Source organism: Polypterus senegalus, chromosome 7, assembly GCF_016835505.1.
Source record: "Polypterus senegalus isolate Bchr_013 chromosome 7, ASM1683550v1, whole genome shotgun sequence".
Taxonomy (NCBI): domain Eukaryota; kingdom Metazoa; phylum Chordata; class Cladistia; order Polypteriformes; family Polypteridae; genus Polypterus; species Polypterus senegalus.
This window is the reverse complement of record NC_053160.1, coordinates 176,479,448-176,500,351: the sequence shown is the minus strand read 5'-3', so window position 1 is coordinate 176,500,351 and position 20,904 is coordinate 176,479,448. Positions and strand designations below refer to the sequence as shown.

The following is a 20,904-nucleotide window of genomic DNA, read 5'->3' as shown; positions in this document are numbered from 1 at the left end:
CAAAGAGCTTTCAAAACTTTTTTTTTTAAGATATTAGTCAGGAGAGGGGTACAAAAGAATATCCACGGATTTGGAAATATTATTCATCAACAAATGGATAAAATATGACACTACCAAGTACAGGACATCCCTCCAAAACCAATGAGAAGACATGGAAATAAACCGGTCAGGGTGACTATCAAGACAGCAACATTTAATGAACTGCAAAACTTTTTGACAAATAGTAGTTGCTCCATACATGTGACAACAATCATCCATAAGGGGTAGATAGCAAGTAGGAGGCCTTTTCTTACAAAGAAAAACATCCAAACTCAAGTAAAATTTTAAAAAAGGTACATCCAGTGTTTCAAAATTATGTGGAAAAATGTGTTATGTAAGGCTGAACTTTTTGGCCATCTTTCCAAAAGATATTTTTGGTGCAGAAGCAACACAGCACATTACCAAAACAACACCATAATCACAATGAAGCATGGTGGCAGCAGCATCAATGCTTTGGGGCTGTTTTTCTTCAACTGGAGCTGGGGCTTTAGTCAAGACAGAGGCAATCCTGAATAGCTCCAAATACCAGTGGATTTTGCTGCAAAACTTTCAGGCATCTGGTAGGAAGCTAAAGGTGAAGAGGAATTTCACTTTTCAGCACATTAACAACCCAAAACATACCTCAAAATCAAGAAAAGGAATGGTATAAACAAAAGAAGGTCAAAATTCTGGAATAGCCTCTCCTGAGCCCAGTCCTGAATCCAACTGAAAATTTGTGGGGAGACCTGAAGAGGGCTGTGCACCTAAGACTCCCTTGGAATTTGACAGATCTAGAACATTTTTACAAGGAAGGGATGGAAAATAATAATATGTCAAGATGTACCAAGCTAATAGACAAACTGTGTAATGGTGTAATAAAATCAAAAGGGACTTCCACAAAGTATTAGTTTTGGGGTGTGAATACTTATGGAACCAGGTTTTTGAAAGATTTTGATTTTAATGGTTTTCCCTAGACAGTTTATGAAGGGTGAGTGCCAGTAACAAGAAATGTAGTATCTGTAGACGATACTGCTTCATATACATTTTGGGAAGGAAGCACTCCTCTTCATAAATTCCAAGGAATAATACGTATGAATGGAGTTGAGACTTTGAACCATTGTTTCACAAAAGGGAGTGTTTACAGCCTAACATCTTTTGGTGATTTTAATTTTTGTTTTTCCTTTTGGGAGACTCAGGTCGCAGTGAGGTACAGTGTCAGTCTACTTTAGTCACTTTCCAATACTGATAACATAACATTCTTAGACACATTTAATTCAACTGAAGGTTATCGGGACTGAAATCTGTCCTGGTAGCAAAACGAGAAATAGCTCTGGATAAGAGTGGCAGTCCATCACAAGGCCCATTTCCCCACATACCCCAAATGCTTTCTTTACACAGACTGGAATAATGACACAACAGTATCAGGTATAGTATATAATAGTTTGATACCCTGATTCATCTATCAGGCTTTACTTTTGGACTTTTTTCTTCATTTATTATGTGTAATGTTATGACTGTTATCATACATTAAGAAGTTTCTGAAAAAATTTCAGCTGCGTATTCTTGTTGCAAATCTCCTGTTCCATGTCATCTCAAAGTTGCTCTTTTGGATTGAAATCAGGGGACTGTGCAGGTCACTGGAATAGACTGTCATGTCTGAGATTATTCATGACTTGTGCCGATAAAAGGATGCACGTGATGAGCATGAAAATACAAGTATACGGTGACATTTCAAAGATACTCTATTGGTATTAAAAGTTTTTGATGTGTGCTAAGAAAGCCCCACTGCTGTACCACTGCTATACCACCACAAGCCTTAACTAATGATGTGAGGTATATTCAATCCATGGTTTTATGCTGTTTACACCATAGTTTGGCCCCATCATCTACATATTGCAGCTAAACTTCAGAATCATCAGACTAGGTATCTTCATTCCAGTCCAGTCTTTAGTAGTCTAGTTTTGTGAGAAAATGGACATATCTGTGCTGACAGGAATGGAACTGTTATCTTAAATTGCCAAAAGGGACTCTGCTCTGTTGGGCCCTTGAGCAAGACCCTTAACCTGCAATTGCTGAGCGCTTTGAGTAGTGAGAAAAGCGCTATATAAATGCAAAGAATTATTATTATTATTAAATTGATCTGACCGTTCTCCTCTGACTGTTCTCATTAACAAAGTTTTTTTACTGACAGAAATAAAAACCCTGACAGCTTAAGATTTATGCACTAAATAGCATAAATAGCATGCTAGCTTCTTATAGCAGTTTGACAGTAAATTTTCACTTTGAAACACGATACATGTAAAACAACTATACATTCCCAGAACTTTTATATTTATTATCACTGATATTCCTTGTTAAAAAGCCATAATGCACTAAGAAGAAAAAATAATTTCTGGATCATTCTGTGTGGGGAGTATGCCCGTTGATTAACTGCTGTTGTTTCATAGCTTATTCTTCTTGCTGCTCTGACAATAAACTGGATACGTGTGTTAATATGGATGGATGAATACATAAATTTAACTCTAGGTGTGTGTAAATTCTAAAGAAGGATATCAATGAAACACAAAAAATTTGTGCCTAGAACATCTTGACTGGGAACTGAATCCATCGTGACATTACACTGAAATTTAGCTTTTGGAAAAGTTTATTATTCTTAGGCTCTCCATTATCCTGCATTGCAATAAACAGTTTTATAAAACAGATTAATAAAATTTATCTGAACTTTTTCAAATTTATGCACAAGGAATAAAATTGATTTTATGAATGTACAGCATATTTGATATCAAATGGTGTGACAATTTTGATTTAGCTTACTGTTTCCCAACCTGCAAGCCATGGTCCACTGGCAGGCCAATCCCAGATGAAATCTTGGCCCCTTCTTCTACACTTTGACGATCGTGCTTTATTTGCAGTGGGAGCATCACAGGTGGATTGGAGCCGATTCTGGATGACCTCCCCAAACCCCGCTGTAGCAATCGTGCTTGATTCAGTAAAGAGGAAAAGCATTGATGATCATGCTTGATTCATCTATTACTCTGACTCTCTGGTGACGGTGCGGGACCTCCCTCATTTTGAGAATCGAGGTCAATTCACTAAGGAGGAGCACCCCATTCACTCTGCTTGGACGATTGCACTAAATTCACAAATTCCCAAAGGGTTACGAACACACTGCAAAACTGGGTTGTGAAAAGATTGTGAAACACTGATTTAGCTGATACAGTACTTTCAAAGTGTCTTATCAACAATCAGAACATGAAAACAAGAGGAACCTTACGAACAGCAAAACAAGTAGACATACACTATGTCCATATTTTTCTTACTTTACTTATTATTTGGCTGATGCCTTTATCCAAGGTGACTTACACCATTTGAGAGTTTCATACTGTAGAGGTTTACAGGGTTGCATACAGTCTGGCAAGATGGGTTGTCTGTTATCACTAAAAATTGGAGATACTGTAGCTGCTAAAGGTTGAGCATGATCACTGATTAGTTGCCTGTTGTGTAGCAAATGCTAAGTTGTGGAGTTTGGTTTGCTTTGTGTGGAGTAATGCAGTCCCGTGTATCATCTCACCATCAATTCCTGGCAGTCCAATCAATCCAAACAGAACAGGCAATTTTGTAAAGTTTCTGTGATTTAGATATGGAAATAAAAATCTGTTTATTATTTGGAGAAATGCTGGCAGAGGAAAGAGATGAGTTTTTTGCATGCTCTACAGGGAAAAGCATGGAAGAAAGGAGACTTTGCATGGTTGACAGCACTTTCAGGAGAGCAAAGAGCTCTGTTCTTACAAAGTCACACCATTTGCTCAGAGCCATATGCTGCACTGCTCTTACAAGAAGCTGTCAGTCAGTGGTGTCTGTGATTTAGAAATTACTTTCAAGCTAGAGTATAAATTTCTTATCTGGTTTTCTTTTATAAACAGTGGTGTAAAGTAATGAATTACATTTACTTTTATTACTGTACTTGAGTAGATTAAAAAGTACAATACCATACATATATATTTAAATTCAAATACTTTTACTCTTTGAAAACTTTATAGTTTTCTAAATGATTCCACTTTGCTACTTTTTCATGGTGGATCATTACAAACTACGATTTATTAGCTATGTTCTAAATGCAACGCACACAATATAAGACTACATGCAAATACTTTTTAGGTTACAGGTCAAGATATCGGAGACTGGTTCTCTCTGCTGTTTAAGTGGCTGCATCTCAGCATAACAGCCCAGTGCATTTACCAAGAACTGAAGGTTAAATGTAAACACTCCCTTCTTCAGTCTACAGCAAACTGAATTTATGTTTTTTGGATAACTGTGCAATGGAGGGTGTAGTGGGAAGCTCTCAGCATGGAGGCAGTGGTAGAAACAGTACATCACTGCCCAAACTTAGAAGAGCAATTCAATCTCACAAACATAAAATAAAGCAGAGCTTTATTGTGCGGTTTAAACTCTGCGTCTCAAAAATTGTAGAATTATCTACATACACAAACACAAAAAAAAGTCTCATAGAAAAAATGTTGATTTTCTTAACTTTCAGGCTTTTTAAAGTAATATACAGAGTAAATGATAAAAATGACAATTGATGGATACTACAGTAGACCAGTGTTGCTACAGTAAAGATACTACAGTGAAATTCTAACAGCCACAGATGTTTGCGACCAAAGCAGTGCCTTGTTCTCCAAAAGGTCAAACTATGATAACAGCCAGAATTATTTTAAAATGAACATGTTCCCCTTCAGTGTATAATATATAAGTATACATTACCACATGCATCATTTCCTAAATGTGTGTACATGTCATTAATGTAGATTAGTGAGTTCAGAAGTAATTTTCTGTTTAAGAATATGGGAATATGCAGAGGTTCTGTGGTGGGCTGGCACCCTACCCAGGGTTTGTTTCCTGCCTTGTGCCCTCTGTTGGCTGGGATTGGTTCCAGCAGACCTCCATGACCCTGTAGTAAGGATATAGCGGGTTGGATAATGGATGAATATGCAGAGGTTTTTGACCTTACCTTTAGACCAATGCACTGGTTTCCCCAACTACAATGAAAGCTCCCCATTGAAAATTGTGATGGCAAGTGCACACTGCCTGACTGTTGACCAGAGGCCTGAAATGTTTACTTTAGGATTACTTTAAAGGGTATTTGTCAAATCCTAAAAAATCTGAGCAGATCATCATAAAGAGAATGTGAGATAATATAAAACGTTGCTTTCCCACTGAGTGGGAAAAAGAAGAAGGAAGATGGAGACTGTCCCATTTGAGCTAAATAATCCTTCACACAAGCGCTGCTTCCTCAGAGTAAGGAGACCTGGGTCCATATCCCAAGTCCTCCCTGCGCAGTTGCCATGTTCTCCACCATGTCTTTGTGGATTTCCTCTGGGTGCTCCAATTTTCTCCCACTGTCTAAAAACATGCAGATTATATGAATTAGCGACACTGAATTGGTCCTAGTGTGTGGGTGTGTGTATGTTTGCCCTGCGTTGGGCTCTAGTTGATTTGTGCTGCCTTGCACCCTGTTCTAGGTTGGATAGGCTCCTGAAATTCTTCCAATCCTGGTCTAGAATTAAATGTTTTAGAAATGACAAGACATGACATGTGGTATGGTGTAGGATATTAAGCAATTTTTTTTCATAGGACACATTTATCCAATCTTGTAATACTCAAAATATTGATGTTAACACATAGGCATTATTTTAAATCAAGGGCCATTTGAGAGTTATTCTAAAATTTTGCTGCATACTAAAATAGAGTATAAATGGCTGAATTGCGTTCCTTTTCTGAAATTTCCATTGAGAAATCCCTTTCCGTTTGTTTCCTAGGATCATTAGGCCAGTTCCTTAAAAGTTTCCCATTGCAATCAGGTGAAATGGAGGCAGTGACAGACCTTTTTAAATGCTTAGATGAAATAAAACACTGGATGGCACTTAACTTCCTGCAGTTAAATAAGTCAAAAACTGAAGTCATTCTATTTGGTCAACCCACTGTTACCCAAAACATTGCTAGAACATTGGGTATACTTGCCTGGTAAGGCCATGTGCTAAAAATCTCGGGGCGATCTTGGATTCAAGTTTTAAATTTGACAAACAGACCAATGTTGTGGTAAAGTTTAGTTTTTTCTAAGTCAGGGTGATTGATAAAGTCAAGCCGTTTTTATCATTTAATGACCTACAAAAACTCATTCATGCTTTTGTCATGTCTTGTTGGATCATTATCCTGTATTACGATGCAAATGGTGCATAATGCAGCTGCTAGTGCTTTGGCCAAAAAAAAAAACTATCACATCGCTCCGGTGTAGGCCTTTATTCATTGGCTCCCTGTTAGTTACAAAGTGAATTTTAAGGTTTTAGTGTTAGCTTTTAAAGCCCTAGATAGGTCAGGTCCACTATACAGTACTTAGTTGATTGTCTTGTTCCATATTCATCAGCCAGGCAGCTGAGGTCTTCAGATCAGCTGTGGCTTACTGTCTCACGCACATGGTTGAAGCAGAGGGTCGACTGAGGAACGGTTTGTTCCTTGTAATAAGGTCAGTTTCCACAACAGAGATTGGAATAATAAGAAAACTTAACACATGGTTCCTAAGTATTGAGATGTGACACTTTGTTCGAAATTATTTGCTTAAAGGCCTGCTTCTCTTGAGAAATACAAATTATTTACCTCCTCCAACCATTGATTTTAATGAAAATAAAAAGTGAAGGGAAAGTTTTGGGGGAATATGTGGATTCACAATATGGATTTTGAAAGACTGGTTTTCAGACTATTTCTTAGTTTGTTGTGTTTTTGAGTGAGTGTGCTGTACCCTCTACCACTGCTCTAGGGACTTTTGGATTATGTCACTGAGGAAGTAAGCAGTGGAGGGCATTTTGTCTATTTTATGTTCCATTTAATCTTAGATTAGGAGTCACAGAGATCATCAGATATAAATCTTATTTCTTACAGCTCAATGGAGCTTCAATCCAGACCTTTGGGCATCGAACAACTCCTTTTTTCTAATCCTTTCTGCATTCACATTTAGTCCAACAAGCTTCTGTGAAAGACTCTGAGGAAAGTAAAGATATATTGATATATTCAGCATCTTTCACAGCAAGTACCACCAAAAGATTCTTATTTTTAATAAGTTCAGTGGTGCTTCTGACAATGCTCACTGATTATTTTTGTAGTTTAACAGGTGCATGTAGTTTGAAATTTACTGCATATGCTTCTTTCTTTGTAAAAGCTGTAGTTGAGCAGAATGCACAAACGATACTGTTACAATAGTTTGTACAGACAAGACAAGCAAGATAAGAGAATATACTGTTCAATAAAGACCAAAGTGTGTCCTTTCAGCAGTTCTGATTGAAAAGTGTTCTTCTGAGGCCAACCAAATGACCACAGAGCTAAAATTCAATTCACCAGTGGCCTCTTTCTTTTTTTTTTTGGAGGCCTTTGCCACACTTGACTCCAAGTCGAATTAGCATCGTCATTGTTGCTGCCCTTGTGCCTCTTCTATGAGAGATTCGTTCATACAGATTCGTTCATACATTTCAGCCCAACTGGGGGACCAGCACTGGTGACACAGCAAAGTGGCATCCTGGTGTCAAGTCTTAGACTAGAAAATATATTGTCTGAAAGACAAATTGTAAAAATGTTGGTTAAGACTGTGACAGTGTTAACAGCAGTGGCATTCAGTGAAATGCAGGACAGTTTTACAGCTTATTATTTATCTATCTTATATAGCTTCTTCACTCTTTATATTTATATCCAATTTATTGATTTCTTTGCCTTAAATGTACATTTTTCATGAAAATGACCAGTGCAGACAGTTTTACTTTTTACATGCTGTTGTGATTCAACACTGCCCGGCACATTTAGGGCAGAACTGAAAGTGTTTTTTTTTTTTTTTTTAAAAACCTAAGTGTTAAAGTCCATCATCGGGCTACTCATAAACACACAATAGTGACAACTTAGATTGCCAATTAACCTACCATTTATGGTTTGAGAATGTTGGAGAGATACCAGAGGAAAAAACATGTACCAAAGAAAAGAACATTTAGACACCACACAATTAATAACTGATTATAGGATTTCACCATGGACACTATTCATAGGAGACTGTCCCACTACACATCCCAGAAGGGGTGAAATCTTTTAACATGATGCCAGATCTTGTACGAGAAGTCAAACTTCTCCAATTAAATAGTTCTAAGAATATAGTTACTAAATATTTGTATCATTGTTAGTCCAACCTCATAGTTCGCTCACCATTTCAAACCCATCATGAAAAGGACTTAATTGAAACAAGGAAACATAACAAGTGCAATGGAAGCCAATTTTATCTACCTATCGCCTTTTAATTCCTTTTTATCTTCAATTCTTTCAGTTCATTGCCTGTTAATATTTTTTGGTTTTAAGGCTTTCTTTTTATTTGAGTAAGAATATTTGAGAATATAGATCATTGGTATTTATTTATAGCGCTGAATGCTTCTGGGCTTGGATAGTCTTTCTTGGATTATATTATACTAATATATGTTAATGCATTTAATATTTAGAAACTTAATGGAGAGTTGGTATTTACTGTTTTGATCATAAGGTGTATGCATCCTGTTGGCTGCTTTATCTGGTATGCTGTGATGCTTTTACATCAATTGACGGTTATATGGACCCCTGTTATCTTTTTTATCCTGCCTCGTGGTTTAAAGTAGTACACTTTGCTGAAATTGTCACTCTCATCATAATTGATTTAATGATAGTAATATATTTCAGAATTGCTTAAATATTTTTGAAAAGGAATCACCTCTACCAAAAAAATTAATTTCCCCTTGGGGACAAATAAAGTATAATCGAATCAGGACTAAACTTATTCTTTATTGATGGTTAAATGGAGGGACTGGTGCAGCCCACAAGTTCCTGGTTGCTTAAAATGGAATACTGCTTTTAAATACTTTGGAGTCTATCTATGAAATTTTAGAGCCACCAATTATAATTAATTAGGATTAATTAATTATGTTGCACAAATGAAAACAGTTGGCTACAAATATACATAAAATATTATAATGTAAGTCTAATGTTTGGCATAAATTCAGATGTGCAAATTGAACAATGGGACATTGGGAAATTATTTTTGGACTTTTTTTGGAGAAGGGGCTCAATAGTTAATAATAAGGTGTTTCAATTTTTTTTACATTTGCCAGTGGATAAAGGTGATTAAGTTTTATTTGATTTATTTATTTTAATTTTTTATACTGATACTAACGGTTAAAAGGCTTGATTTGCAACAATTATTATAGTTTCTCCACCTTTATTATTGATGCTGTCTTTATTATGTTTAGCATCTGTGTTTTTAATTCTAGAATATCCCCTTGACCTGGAAGATGAAAAATATTTACATTACGTATAATTTTGGAACTAATCCACTTTGTCATCTTTGTTCCTTAAATGCTTCTGGCACTTTATTCCACATGTTCTGGCTTTGTTATCCAGTTTCTTCTCTCAGGGTCTATGTGTCCAAGTCTCTCTCTTCAGCTCTTTCTGTGAATGTTCCTTTGTCACCTTAGGCTTTCATTTTCTTGAATTTCTCCACTCTCTCCTTCTCTGTACTGCAGCAGAAGGTAATCACTTTAGCAACTCTTGCTACAAAACTGTTGCCGGCCTCACGCTGAATATCCCCTTTGTCTCACTGGAAGGCACCCTTCTTGAACTTAGTCCTCTTGGAAAGTTCTGTACTGTGGATCAACAGTTTGTGCAAGTCTGCAAGTTAGAGATGGCTTACTGCAGTTCAGTTGATGAGGAGCTGTTTGGGATTAACACCATGATGTCATTTCCTATCACTTTTCATTGTGCTTTAGTCTCCTTTACATGCTAGCTGAGTTTTTGAATGCTGTCCCGTTTTTTTTTTTTTTTTGTTTCCTGTAATTAACGTTTGCCACTTCTTAGGGCTGGGATGGTGGGCTGGGGAGGGGTATTTTTTCTTTTTTTTTTCCTCTCTGTTCTTAAGATTAAAACAATAAAAAAGTGTTCATGTTCTTCTGTTATGTATTAATTGAATATGTTTAATAACAATTAGATTCATAAACAAAATTTCAGAAAAAAATGAACCGTCTGAAAGAACCTATAATCTGGAACTCGGCTTTTAAAAGCCTAAAGTATAAAAAAAATTGAATGTTTAAATTCATTACTTATCAATAAAGAATTTAATGGGTGGCACGGTAGTGCAGTGGTGAACACAGTTGCCTCCCATTAACCAGCGCTCTGGGTTAGAATTCAGGCCTGGCCATTGGCTGTGTGGTTTTATTATCAGGTCTCAAAGGCTTGTATGTTATTTAATCAGACAATCTAATCTGGCCTGTTATTAGTGAGGGTGCCCTGTGGTGAACTGGTGCCATGTCCTAATATGGCTCCAGCTTTGCACCCACTGCTGCTTTGGTTCCCCACAAATCTAAACAACTAGGATGAATGGATGTATTTATCAAACTTAGTAATAATTGATTCAGCTTTTAACACAGAAAAATATAACCTTATTATTATATGTTTTGGGGGAATGCATGAGGTGAATCTCTGATTAAACAAATTTGGAAAAAAATCTCTTAGTTCCTGTTTTTATTTGGTTTTTATATGGTGAACACATTAAATAAAATGTATTTTATCATTAGAGATATTAAGTCAAGCTAACATTAGTGATTTTGCCAATTCTCAAAATAGGATTTTTATAATAATTCATATACTCTGTATTTGACTATCTTGGGAAGAATAATCCATAAGATGCATTTCGGAAAACTGCAAAATATTTACTGGATGAGTAATGTTTATTTGGATGATACAACTATATCTGCTGTATAGAGAACTACAGTATTTGTAATCTCCCTATAGAAAAGAAAAACAAATGATGATTTGCAGTGAAAATGTTTGCAAGACATAATTGGCAGTAAATTCTTTCGTAAACACTGCCGGATCAGTATTACTGATTGTTGCCCTTTTGCAATTAGAAAGAAACATTTTTTCTTTAGGTATACTGTTGCTATACCTAAATTGCTTATTTTGACAAAGGCGCTATACCAGCATCTGACCCGACACAGACAGACACAGGAGGCACACTTATAAAACAAATAAATGTTTTTATTTTATTTTCTTCGCCTGTGGGCAACGCCTTCCCCATTCCCACAGGCACAACACAGTCCAAGCACTAAGCGCACACACAATCCCAATACTTTTCTTCTCTTTTCTCTTCCTTCTCAACTCTCCCAACTCTGGCTCCCGGAGTAGTGGCTGCTAGCTCCTTTTAGAACACACCCAGAAGTGCTCCTGGTGCTTAATGATTTATTTCTGGCATCACTTGCGGGTGTGACGGAAGGGCTAAGCAGCTCCTGCTGCAGCAACCCCTAACGGTGCCTGCGGATCCCAACAGGACTGCACCATACTCTAACTCCCATGGATCCCTACGGGAGTCTGAGGCACCACTGCAGTCCAGAGGGGCTGCCATCTAGAGCACGATACACTATGTATGACTGTTTTTCTACCACAGGACTGGCATCTTCCTTATTGGAACAGATTTTACCTTCTCACCATCCTTTAACAGAAAGAAATTATCCTGAAGAAGGATGGTTAGTGCAGCAATCCAACTTTTTTTTTTTTTTTGCACAGTGATTCTAAAAGTTATAATATGAAATGATACAGGAACCCCTTAAGGACACCTTTTATTTTTTTATTTACCACAGATGATCTGTCATAATTAGTGTTTTCATATTTAGATTTCATTTGGATGGTGAGGGGGTGTTTTTGGATCTGTTTCACTCATATTTTCTATTAGTTTTTTAGCCATCTCATTATGATGGTGACATTGGCACAGCACTGCCTTGCTGATGATGGTTTGTCATGAAGCCGAAGGGCAATACTGCTCATTGCCAGTTGATTCTTTGCTGCTTTTGATTTTTTTCATTTTAATAACATTAATCAAGATGGTTGTGGGCATCACGTGGCACAAAACCTTTGATTGTTTTCCTTGATTCACAGCTCTCTTTGTATAGCTATGACTCTGTACTTCTTATTCAGACTTTGCAGCTCTGGTTCTGCTGATCTTTCTTCTCTATGTCTTCCCCATGTTTTAGCCTCCTGACCTAGACTCTACCCATTTCCTAAAAGTAAATTCATTCTCACATCTAACAGCATCTTACCCTACAATCAGCCTACAGAAGCGGAATCTCCAAGCATGTATTTATGTTTGTTGACCAAGTCATTGCTAAGGTTGTTGCTCTACCTTAGACAAGAGTACCCACCAAGCATCCCGGGCCCAGTTCATGCAAAGTGTGCAGAGCTCCAGCAATCTCAGGTTTCAGTATCAGTATTACAGTTGCACACTGCTTTTGTACTGCAACAGAGATGTTAAGACAGGTGAAAATTGCTTGATCATTATGTCCAAAGTGCCATTCATGCATCACAGGATGCTTCTGTGAGAAAATATAGTTTACAAATAACAGAAAATCACTTACTTCCAGCTTGCTCTTTAGTATTGCTAATAGTTGTGTTGTCTCAGAATTTAATTCTGGCAGTGTATCCACTTAAAAAACAAACTGACAAGGTATCATAAATTTTTACTTTTTTTACTGAACTATATAATTATCCCGTGGTTTTAGGAATATTCTTTAACCAATAAATCAATAAAAAGTCATTCCTATTTCAAGTATTCATTTTTTTTAGGAGTTAACTGCAATATCAATTCCTAGAGTCTAGCCCTTGTTATTAAATGAATCCATATTTGGTGTTAATAACATATTGTGTTCTGGTAATATTTAATTTAATGCCTGACTAGATTTCTATGGCTGGATTGTGAAAGGTCATTATGTGCCTGATTGAAATTTATTCTTTGTATTTTTCAGATGACTGGTTTTGCATCATGTCCAGGCATTGTTATTATCACTTTCATCACATCTTTAATCTTTATCACCAGCACAGCAGAGATATGGAATAACGAAGGTGAGTTTATGGCCAAAGTGCAAATTTATTTATTTTTTTTAAATAATTGGGCAAAACGTCAGTGTGAGGCTGACTACTTATAACCATCATTGTGTGTCAGGATTGCATCCTGTAACCATCCAAATTACATTTAAGAGTGAGGCTAATTTTAATGTTTTAAACATACTGTGTTATGGTGGCAGGATTTTTAATTCCTGCTTTGGGCATCATCTTTGTTATGTTTGTACTTCTGTGTGCTGCATGTGTAGGTTTTCAACAGGTACTCTACTTAGGCCTGTATGATGCATCAAAAGTATACATCGTTATTTTAAAGCATTTCTTGTGTTGAGAAAAGGGGGCAGCAGGGGGATGGACAGATTGTTGTGGATTACAAATAATTAGCCGCTCTACCCGTGTACCGTGAAGAGCATCTACATGCATTGGGGACGTGTGTTACTTCAGAATGTGTTATACAAAAAAATTGTACTGTGTTGTGTTTCACTGAGACTGGGTTATAGCACATACTGTACCTTATTTAATCATGTGTGCAAACAACATATGGCAAAAAAACTGTAACATCATTGTCAAACTGCATGGGCCGGGAATTCAGTCACCTTCAGTATGAGCTACCATTTCATAATACAAATGACCAGCTTCAAAGACAACTAAAGGGGATTCTTTAAAAGGGGAAAACCTGTCAAAGTCGCAAGAGTCCCAACGTTTGTGACAAGAGAGTGGTTATTTTAAGGATAGCAAACTACCTAAAAGAGCAAGAATCCATGGGCCACTCTGAGGGGTGTAAAAAAATATTGATATACTTCAGTATTGCAATATTATGTTTTTTGATTCTCAAAAACACAGTATCGATTTTTAATTACTAGTTTACATTCAAAGATTCAAGGCACACAGTTCATTTAGCGTTTAACACTAGAATTACCAGAGCCTACGAAAAAACTCGTAAATCCGTCCCACCTTAAATCGCTTCTTAAATCCCTTCACACCTCTCCGCAAGCGTCCTTTGTCCTCTAAATGTGCTGATAAAGAGAAGCTAGAAGCAGCCGGCTATTCCATGCCCCCACCAATTTAGAACGTGCACGAACTTCTCTCAGCTCATGCCTTGATTGAGTATCTGGGAGTGAAGTGAAGTTTTAAAGTGGAAATAATAGATCGTTATTTGGAACACATGCATTTCATGTCTGTTCCGTTTCTACAGTAATCTGTGTAAACACATTGTTAAAACAGAAACGTTTTTTATTTTTTAGTAGTAGATGACAAAATGTAGGCATAAACTATATAATGTATGAAGCCTAAAGTCCAAATATCAAAGAAAATTTTCACAAAAGGTACAAATATAACACAACAATTGCGCTTTTATTCAAAAATATAACTGCAGAAACAAAAAGCCGCCTTAACATGCGACATTGACACCCGTTTATTATGACTGCCTCCGTGGCGCAATAGAATCAGCTGCCGACTGGGAATCAAAAGGTCACGAGTTCGAACCTGCACCACTCCGTTTTGAGAAGTAAACTGCTCTTAGTCTTACTATTTTAGAATAAAAGCATACATTTGATTTCAGTCTGTAACAGCAGGTGTAATGTATGATCCCTGTAAAGGTTAGCTTTGTTTTTTGTTTTTTTTAATTCACTTTTCATTCTCTCAGTCTCGTTCAGAATCAATCCATACAACCCCATCTGACACGGCTGCTTTCACATAAAGACGCGCTATAGCTCTGCAGTGTACTTGTGACTGCATTCTCGTACCAAAGTTTGCGAAATGAAGCGTCTGCGTGCACTTTTCGTGGCATTACACTTGTATTTTTTGAGCATGCCCGTTTGAGCATGCTGAAACACAGGAACATATGTTGGTGTAAAAGTATAACAAAACAAGTGCACTTTTATTCAAGACTACCTGTATAACCGAAGAAAAAAGAAAGCAAGTTACAGTAGGTGATTGATACGACAGCTTGCGTGGTGCAATGCTAAGAAGTGCCGATTTCCATTCCGTGCTATATAAAATTTTGTTATACTTTTACACCAATATATGTTCCTGTGTTTGAATGACATGGGCAGATGGGGAGTGTCTGATGATTGCATATAGCACTTAAGTTACTGCTCTTTACCATTCTCTCCTCTGCATGTCCTGGAGTACAAAAGAAACAGCATACAGCAACATGCGGGGACTGGCAAGAACACTCAATAAAACTGAATAAAAAGAAAATCAAGTGATGGTGAGATACGAAGAAGGCACGCAAATGAATATGAATAATATGAATAATGTTGAATCCGTGCCACAATGTTTTCCAAAATGGACCGACTATAAGGTCATAAAATGAATAATTCCAAATATCATATATACCTATGTCTCTGTTTTTTTTGTCCGTGCGGCTTTGACATCACGGGCCATAAGGCGCATAGCAATTCAGCGAAAGCAGGAACACTCAATAAAATTGATTAAAAAAAATCAAGGGACAATGTGATACGAATAAGGAAGATTCACCAGCGTTTGTGTGTCAGCTTTTATCCATCCAGATCAGAGAATTTCCAGTTCAATTGTCTCAAAACACCACTCACACCTACATTTATTCCCAATTTCAGATAAAAAGTAACAGCATCAGATCCCTGGGGGGTCGGTAGTATGTATCGTGATCATGACTGAGAGAATAAAAGTGAAAAAAAAGGTAACTTTTACAAGTACTATACATTTACAGTGGCTGTTACAGACGCAAATCAAATGTATGTGTTTATTGTATAATATTAACAATAAGAGCAACTCGCTACTCAAAACGGTAAATATACGAGGCAGTCAGGGTCAAACCGGTGGACTCTTGATTATAAGTCAGCAATTCCTACCGCTGCGCCACAGAAGCTATTGTATCATCCTTGAACCTTTTGTGAAAGTGTTTATTTGAACTTTGCACTTCAGGCTTTACACATTATATAGTTTGTCTACATTTTGTCATTTATTACTAAAATATGAAAATCGTTTCTTTTTTAATGATGTATTTTTTTGGTTAAGTTAAATGCACTTTTTTGTTTAAAGACTATGTGCACTTTAGTTTGTATTGTTTAATGTATTTCTTTTTTATTGTGATGGTCACACTAATATAAAACATCTGATTATTTTCAAATTCATATGCTTCACTGGTTGTTATTTTAATTTGATTATTATTCATTTTAATCGTGTTAATGCAGAGACATCAGGGTGACATTCACAGGTGGACAGACGTGAGCAGATGAGGTAAGACATGCACTGGAGCCCAGAACAGGATGTGCAACCACAGGTCGCAGCCATCAAAATAGTCAGGCATGAAATAATCGTGACTAATCGGAAAAAAAATATTGAACGATTAGTTGACTACCAAAATAATCATTAGTTGCAGCCCTACTGTCAATATATATGTATTTTCTTACATTTGTTTAACATTTTCTTTAGGAATCCTGCAAGCACTTTTAATTTTCACTGAGATAGGCAGATGCACAGTAGTTACTTTTTTAAGATTGCAGAAAATCTAGTGTTATGATGTTGGATTTTACAGGGACAATGCATTTTCTTTTATTAACCACTTGAGATTGAAAAATAAAAAATGGCCCACATACTACAATAGAATGTGAACCTTTAAAGCAGAATTTAATATATATACTGTCTGAATTTATATGTTATACTGTTTGATTTTTTTTTTATTTTCTCAATTTGTTAACCTAATAAATCCTGCAACCACTTTTATTTTTTACTGATATATTGTAAACAAATGTTTTTTCCTTTGTTCAGATTACAGTATTATGATATTTTGCATTTTCTTATATACTGCTTGAAACATAGTGTGGCATACTGTGAGCCTTTAAAGCAGGATCAATAAGTACAGTGATTTTTTTAGTGATATAGGAACATGTTAATTCCTTTCCTCAGATTGCACAAAAGATATTGCTATGATGTCTGAAGTTAGAGGGACTGTGATAAATGCAGGTACAGATCCCACTGTTCTGATTGCATAAAAAAGCAAACTTTTTTTAACTCAGATTTTATGCATATAGTGGTGTGTTCTTCATACTATGATAGTTTTCCTAAAATTAGATTTAACAAAATTGAATATATCACCTTGCTTACAGTATTGCAATATATTGAATCGTAACCCCTGTATTATGATACGTATCATATCACAAAATTCTTGCCAATACCCAGCCCTACTCTGAGCCTGCAAGCACCGTGGCACCATAAATATATCTGCATCCTTCCTAGTCAAACATTATACGCAACAGGATGACTAGACTGTATCTTCTCAGCCATTGGACATTTCTGCTGCTTGATGAGAGGTAAATGTTTTCATAAAAGCTGCTCAAAAAAATTAAAGGAACACTTTGAAAACACATCAGATCTCAATGGGAAAAAAAGTCATGCTGGATATCTCTACTGATATGGATTGGGTAATGTGTTAGGAATGAAAGGATGCCACATTGTTTGATGGGAATTAAAATGATCAACCTACAGAGGGCTGAATTCAAAGACACTCTGAAAATCAAAGTGAAAAAGTGATGCAGCCGGCTAGTTCATTTTGCCAAAATTTCATTGCAGCAACTCAAAATTGTACTCAGTAGTTTGTATGGTCCCCACTTGCTTGTCCAGGACTGTTTGCCTAACCCAGACAGACATGGTCCTCCTGCAAACCTTACTAAAAACAGAAATAAAGCATGCAGACAGTTTGTTAATTATTCCTGCCTTATGCCCGATATGTCTTATGTACCGGAGACCCCTCAGTTTGTCCCAGTTTTAAAATAAGCAAATAAGAAAAGTTGATTAATATATGCGTGTTTTATATCTATATATATATAATTCACTAAGGCAAGACACCCATGGAAAGCACGCCGGAAGGGGCGTGGATTCACTAAGCTGCCTACAAGTAAGACACCTATCTTGCACGAAGGGAGGAGCCACGCTTAAAAATCATGAAAAAACCGGCCTGATTATGCGGCATACGCCGCGGGTTGGCTAGTATATAAAATTAGGGCTGGGGAAATGGCAAAAATCTAACAATGCCAATATTAAGAATCCATTAGCAACTTATGTGTAATGTAATGTGTAATTTTTTTCATGTCAGTATGTTCAATAACTGCTTTACCTATTGTGTTCTTTTATGAGCTTCCTCCTTACAAAAGTCCAACACTCAATCATCACATTCAGTCAAATGCTTCCACCTCTTTTAGCCTTTATTCCTCATTCAGAACAAAAGAAGCTTGCCAGGCACAGGACAGCATGAGAGCTCATGCTGAGTTTCAGTCAGGCAAGAATCACTGAAGTGTAAATAAAAATGAGATGGCATCTAAAAAATTCTCTTTTGATCATATTTTGGCTTCAGCAAGCAGAACAGTTAAAGAGAATCAAATATAAACTCTGTCAGAAAAACATTTCAGTGATAAAGAGTAACATGAGCAACTAATTTTAACATTCAAAATATTACCCATGTAGTAGAGTATGGGGCGGCACGGTGGCACAGTGGGTAGCGCTGCTGCCACGCAGTTAGGAGACCCGGGTTTCTTCACATAAATAAAAATCTATTTTTTCATAAATGTGAATTGTAGAATATGTTAAAATGTTCAATAAATGTTCATTAAAAGTTAAGAGTTTTTATGTTTTCATGAATTTTCCCTTAAAATAATAACACATTGTGATTAAATAAGGTGAATACAGGTTTAATTATTTCACATGTTTAACATGATGTTTCACATGATTATTCTTAAGAAGCCATGACAACTAAATGCTGTTTAACCACCCAGCAACTCACGCCTTTTTTAAATTATATTGTTCATATACCCTTACTGAGGTAAATGATGAAATTATCATGATATTGACATGGTCATATTGCCCACCCACCTATATATTTCTATAAAATTTATGTATGTGATACATGTCATACATTTAATGCAACTCAAAAAAAAAAAAAAATATTCTCAAACACATTTTTAGGTCAGGGTTACAATGAACCAGAGCAGCACTGGATACAAGACAATGAACAGGGCAGCAGTCCACCACTCATGCTTGTGCTTTGCAAAATATGATCACTAAAACATATACTAAGAAAGCATGCTACTTAGTATACACACAGACAGGCACACATATATATATATATACATACATACATATACACACACATATATATACTCGCTTTGCTTGCCCACCCTACAACCCCCACCCCCCAGGGCGTGCTACACACTAGCCACTTTGTGTCTCTGCTGCTCACATTGTGAAGGGCCGGGGGGGAATGGGGGGTTGTGTATGGGAGTGGCTGTAGATGGATCAGCTGCTGGCTTGCTGTTAGCTGCTACCGAGCTGAGTGATTTGCATGTTGGGATGCACATCGATTATTTAAAACCCTGTACAGCAGCTCTTGCTGCCTGATCTGCATATCGCGCTGTGCATCGATCATTTAAAAGCCTGTACAGCAGCTGTCCTTTTTTCTCACTTCCTTGTCTCGTGGGACGTTAAAGTGTCTTTGAGAAATTGTTTGTGAGTAGGGCGTGTTTGTGAGTAGGGCGTGACGTGCAAGAAGTCTTGCGGGACTTCAAAGCGTCTCTCCGAGATGATCACGTCTCGATCCAAACTTTTTTTATATAATAGATAGATATACAGAGAAACCTTGGATTGCGAGTAACTTTGTTTGCGAGTGTTTTGTGAGACAAGCTAAAATTTGTAATAAATTTTAACTTGATAAACAAGCAAAGTCTTGCAATACGAGTAGTACGTATGCGTCATGTGGGGATTGTGGGTAATCGTCTCCCATTCTCGGTCTCAGTCAGAGTGCCTCACTCATATAGTCAACATCCGTTGTTGTAGTGACTCTTCAGGCAAAAGCAACTATCATTAGATACGAGTGCTTTGGATTACAAGCACGTTTCCAGAACGAATTATGCTCGCAAACCTGGGTTCCACTGTGTATGTGTATATATATATATATATATATATATATATATATATATATATTTATTTATATAGGTAGTCATCGACTTATGAACAGCGTTCGGTTCCATGTCTTGAGTGGATCTGGATGTAAGACGGACTGGTATACAGTATGTTTTCAAACCTGACTGTATGTATAGTACTGTATAATAGGTCCCTTAAGTCGTATTGTTTGTTTTATATCCTATTTCTTATCATCATTCCTAGCACATTGTGCAGCTTTTGTATTTTTTTTTTTTATTATTACTGTTGCTAGCATGGGTGTGGAACCTTTAACAGCTTCGCAAGGCCTTTATATGTTTTAAGTTACTGTGAGAGGAATAATTTTAACAGCAGAATTTCAGCACTCATATGTTCTCTGTTTTAACATTTAAGCCAGTTAATAATAAACATTAACAGGTAAAGGAGTTCAGTGTAGTTTCATTACCCTTCCGTAGTGGTATGTACGTCACAACGCAGCAGCTTCAGAGGTTAAAAGGATTCAAAGCCATAGAGCAGCAGTATGGTGTGTGTGGTGAGCACTGGTTACAATGGGGTAACTTTAAAGTCACATGCAATTACATTCACTTTCTGTTTTCTGGTGAAAACTGTTGCTTTGCCCATTAGATGTGATAGCTTTCCTAAGTCAAATGGTCAGAAGACGCATGAGGCCCCAGGTCAGGTTACTTTTAATTGTGCAGCAGTTGAAGTTAAGTAAAGTTTTGGTTCCCTCCCCAAAGTTCTTTAGCCTCCTCAGAACAAAGAGCCATTGCTGTACCTTTTTGAGGATGTAGGTGTTGCTGACAGACCACAAAATGCAGTCAGTAATTCAGTCACCCAGAAAGCTGAAGCTGCTAACTATCTGGATGGTGGAGCCATTGATGTGAAGTATAGTATTATTGCTTTTGTTCTTCTTGAAAACTTTTGTTTTGTCAGTGGTCAAGGAGAGTTTGTTATCATGGCACCACAGAGTCAGGTCTTTTACCTCACTCTTGTAGGTAGCCTCACCACCATCACTGACAAAGCCAATCATGG

General features: G+C 36.9%; 1 protein-coding gene across 1 annotated transcript in view; it reads left to right on the top strand.

The window, feature by feature from the left end:
* Positions 1-20,904, top strand: part of il11ra (interleukin 11 receptor, alpha) — a 190,222-nt gene that overhangs the window by 104,052 nt on the left and 65,266 nt on the right. Inside the window, exon 2 of the mRNA XM_039759653.1 lies at positions 12,864-12,960. Coding sequence (XP_039615587.1) covers positions 12,864-12,960 — 97 coding nt within the window. The remainder of the gene's footprint in view (positions 1-12,863; positions 12,961-20,904) is intronic.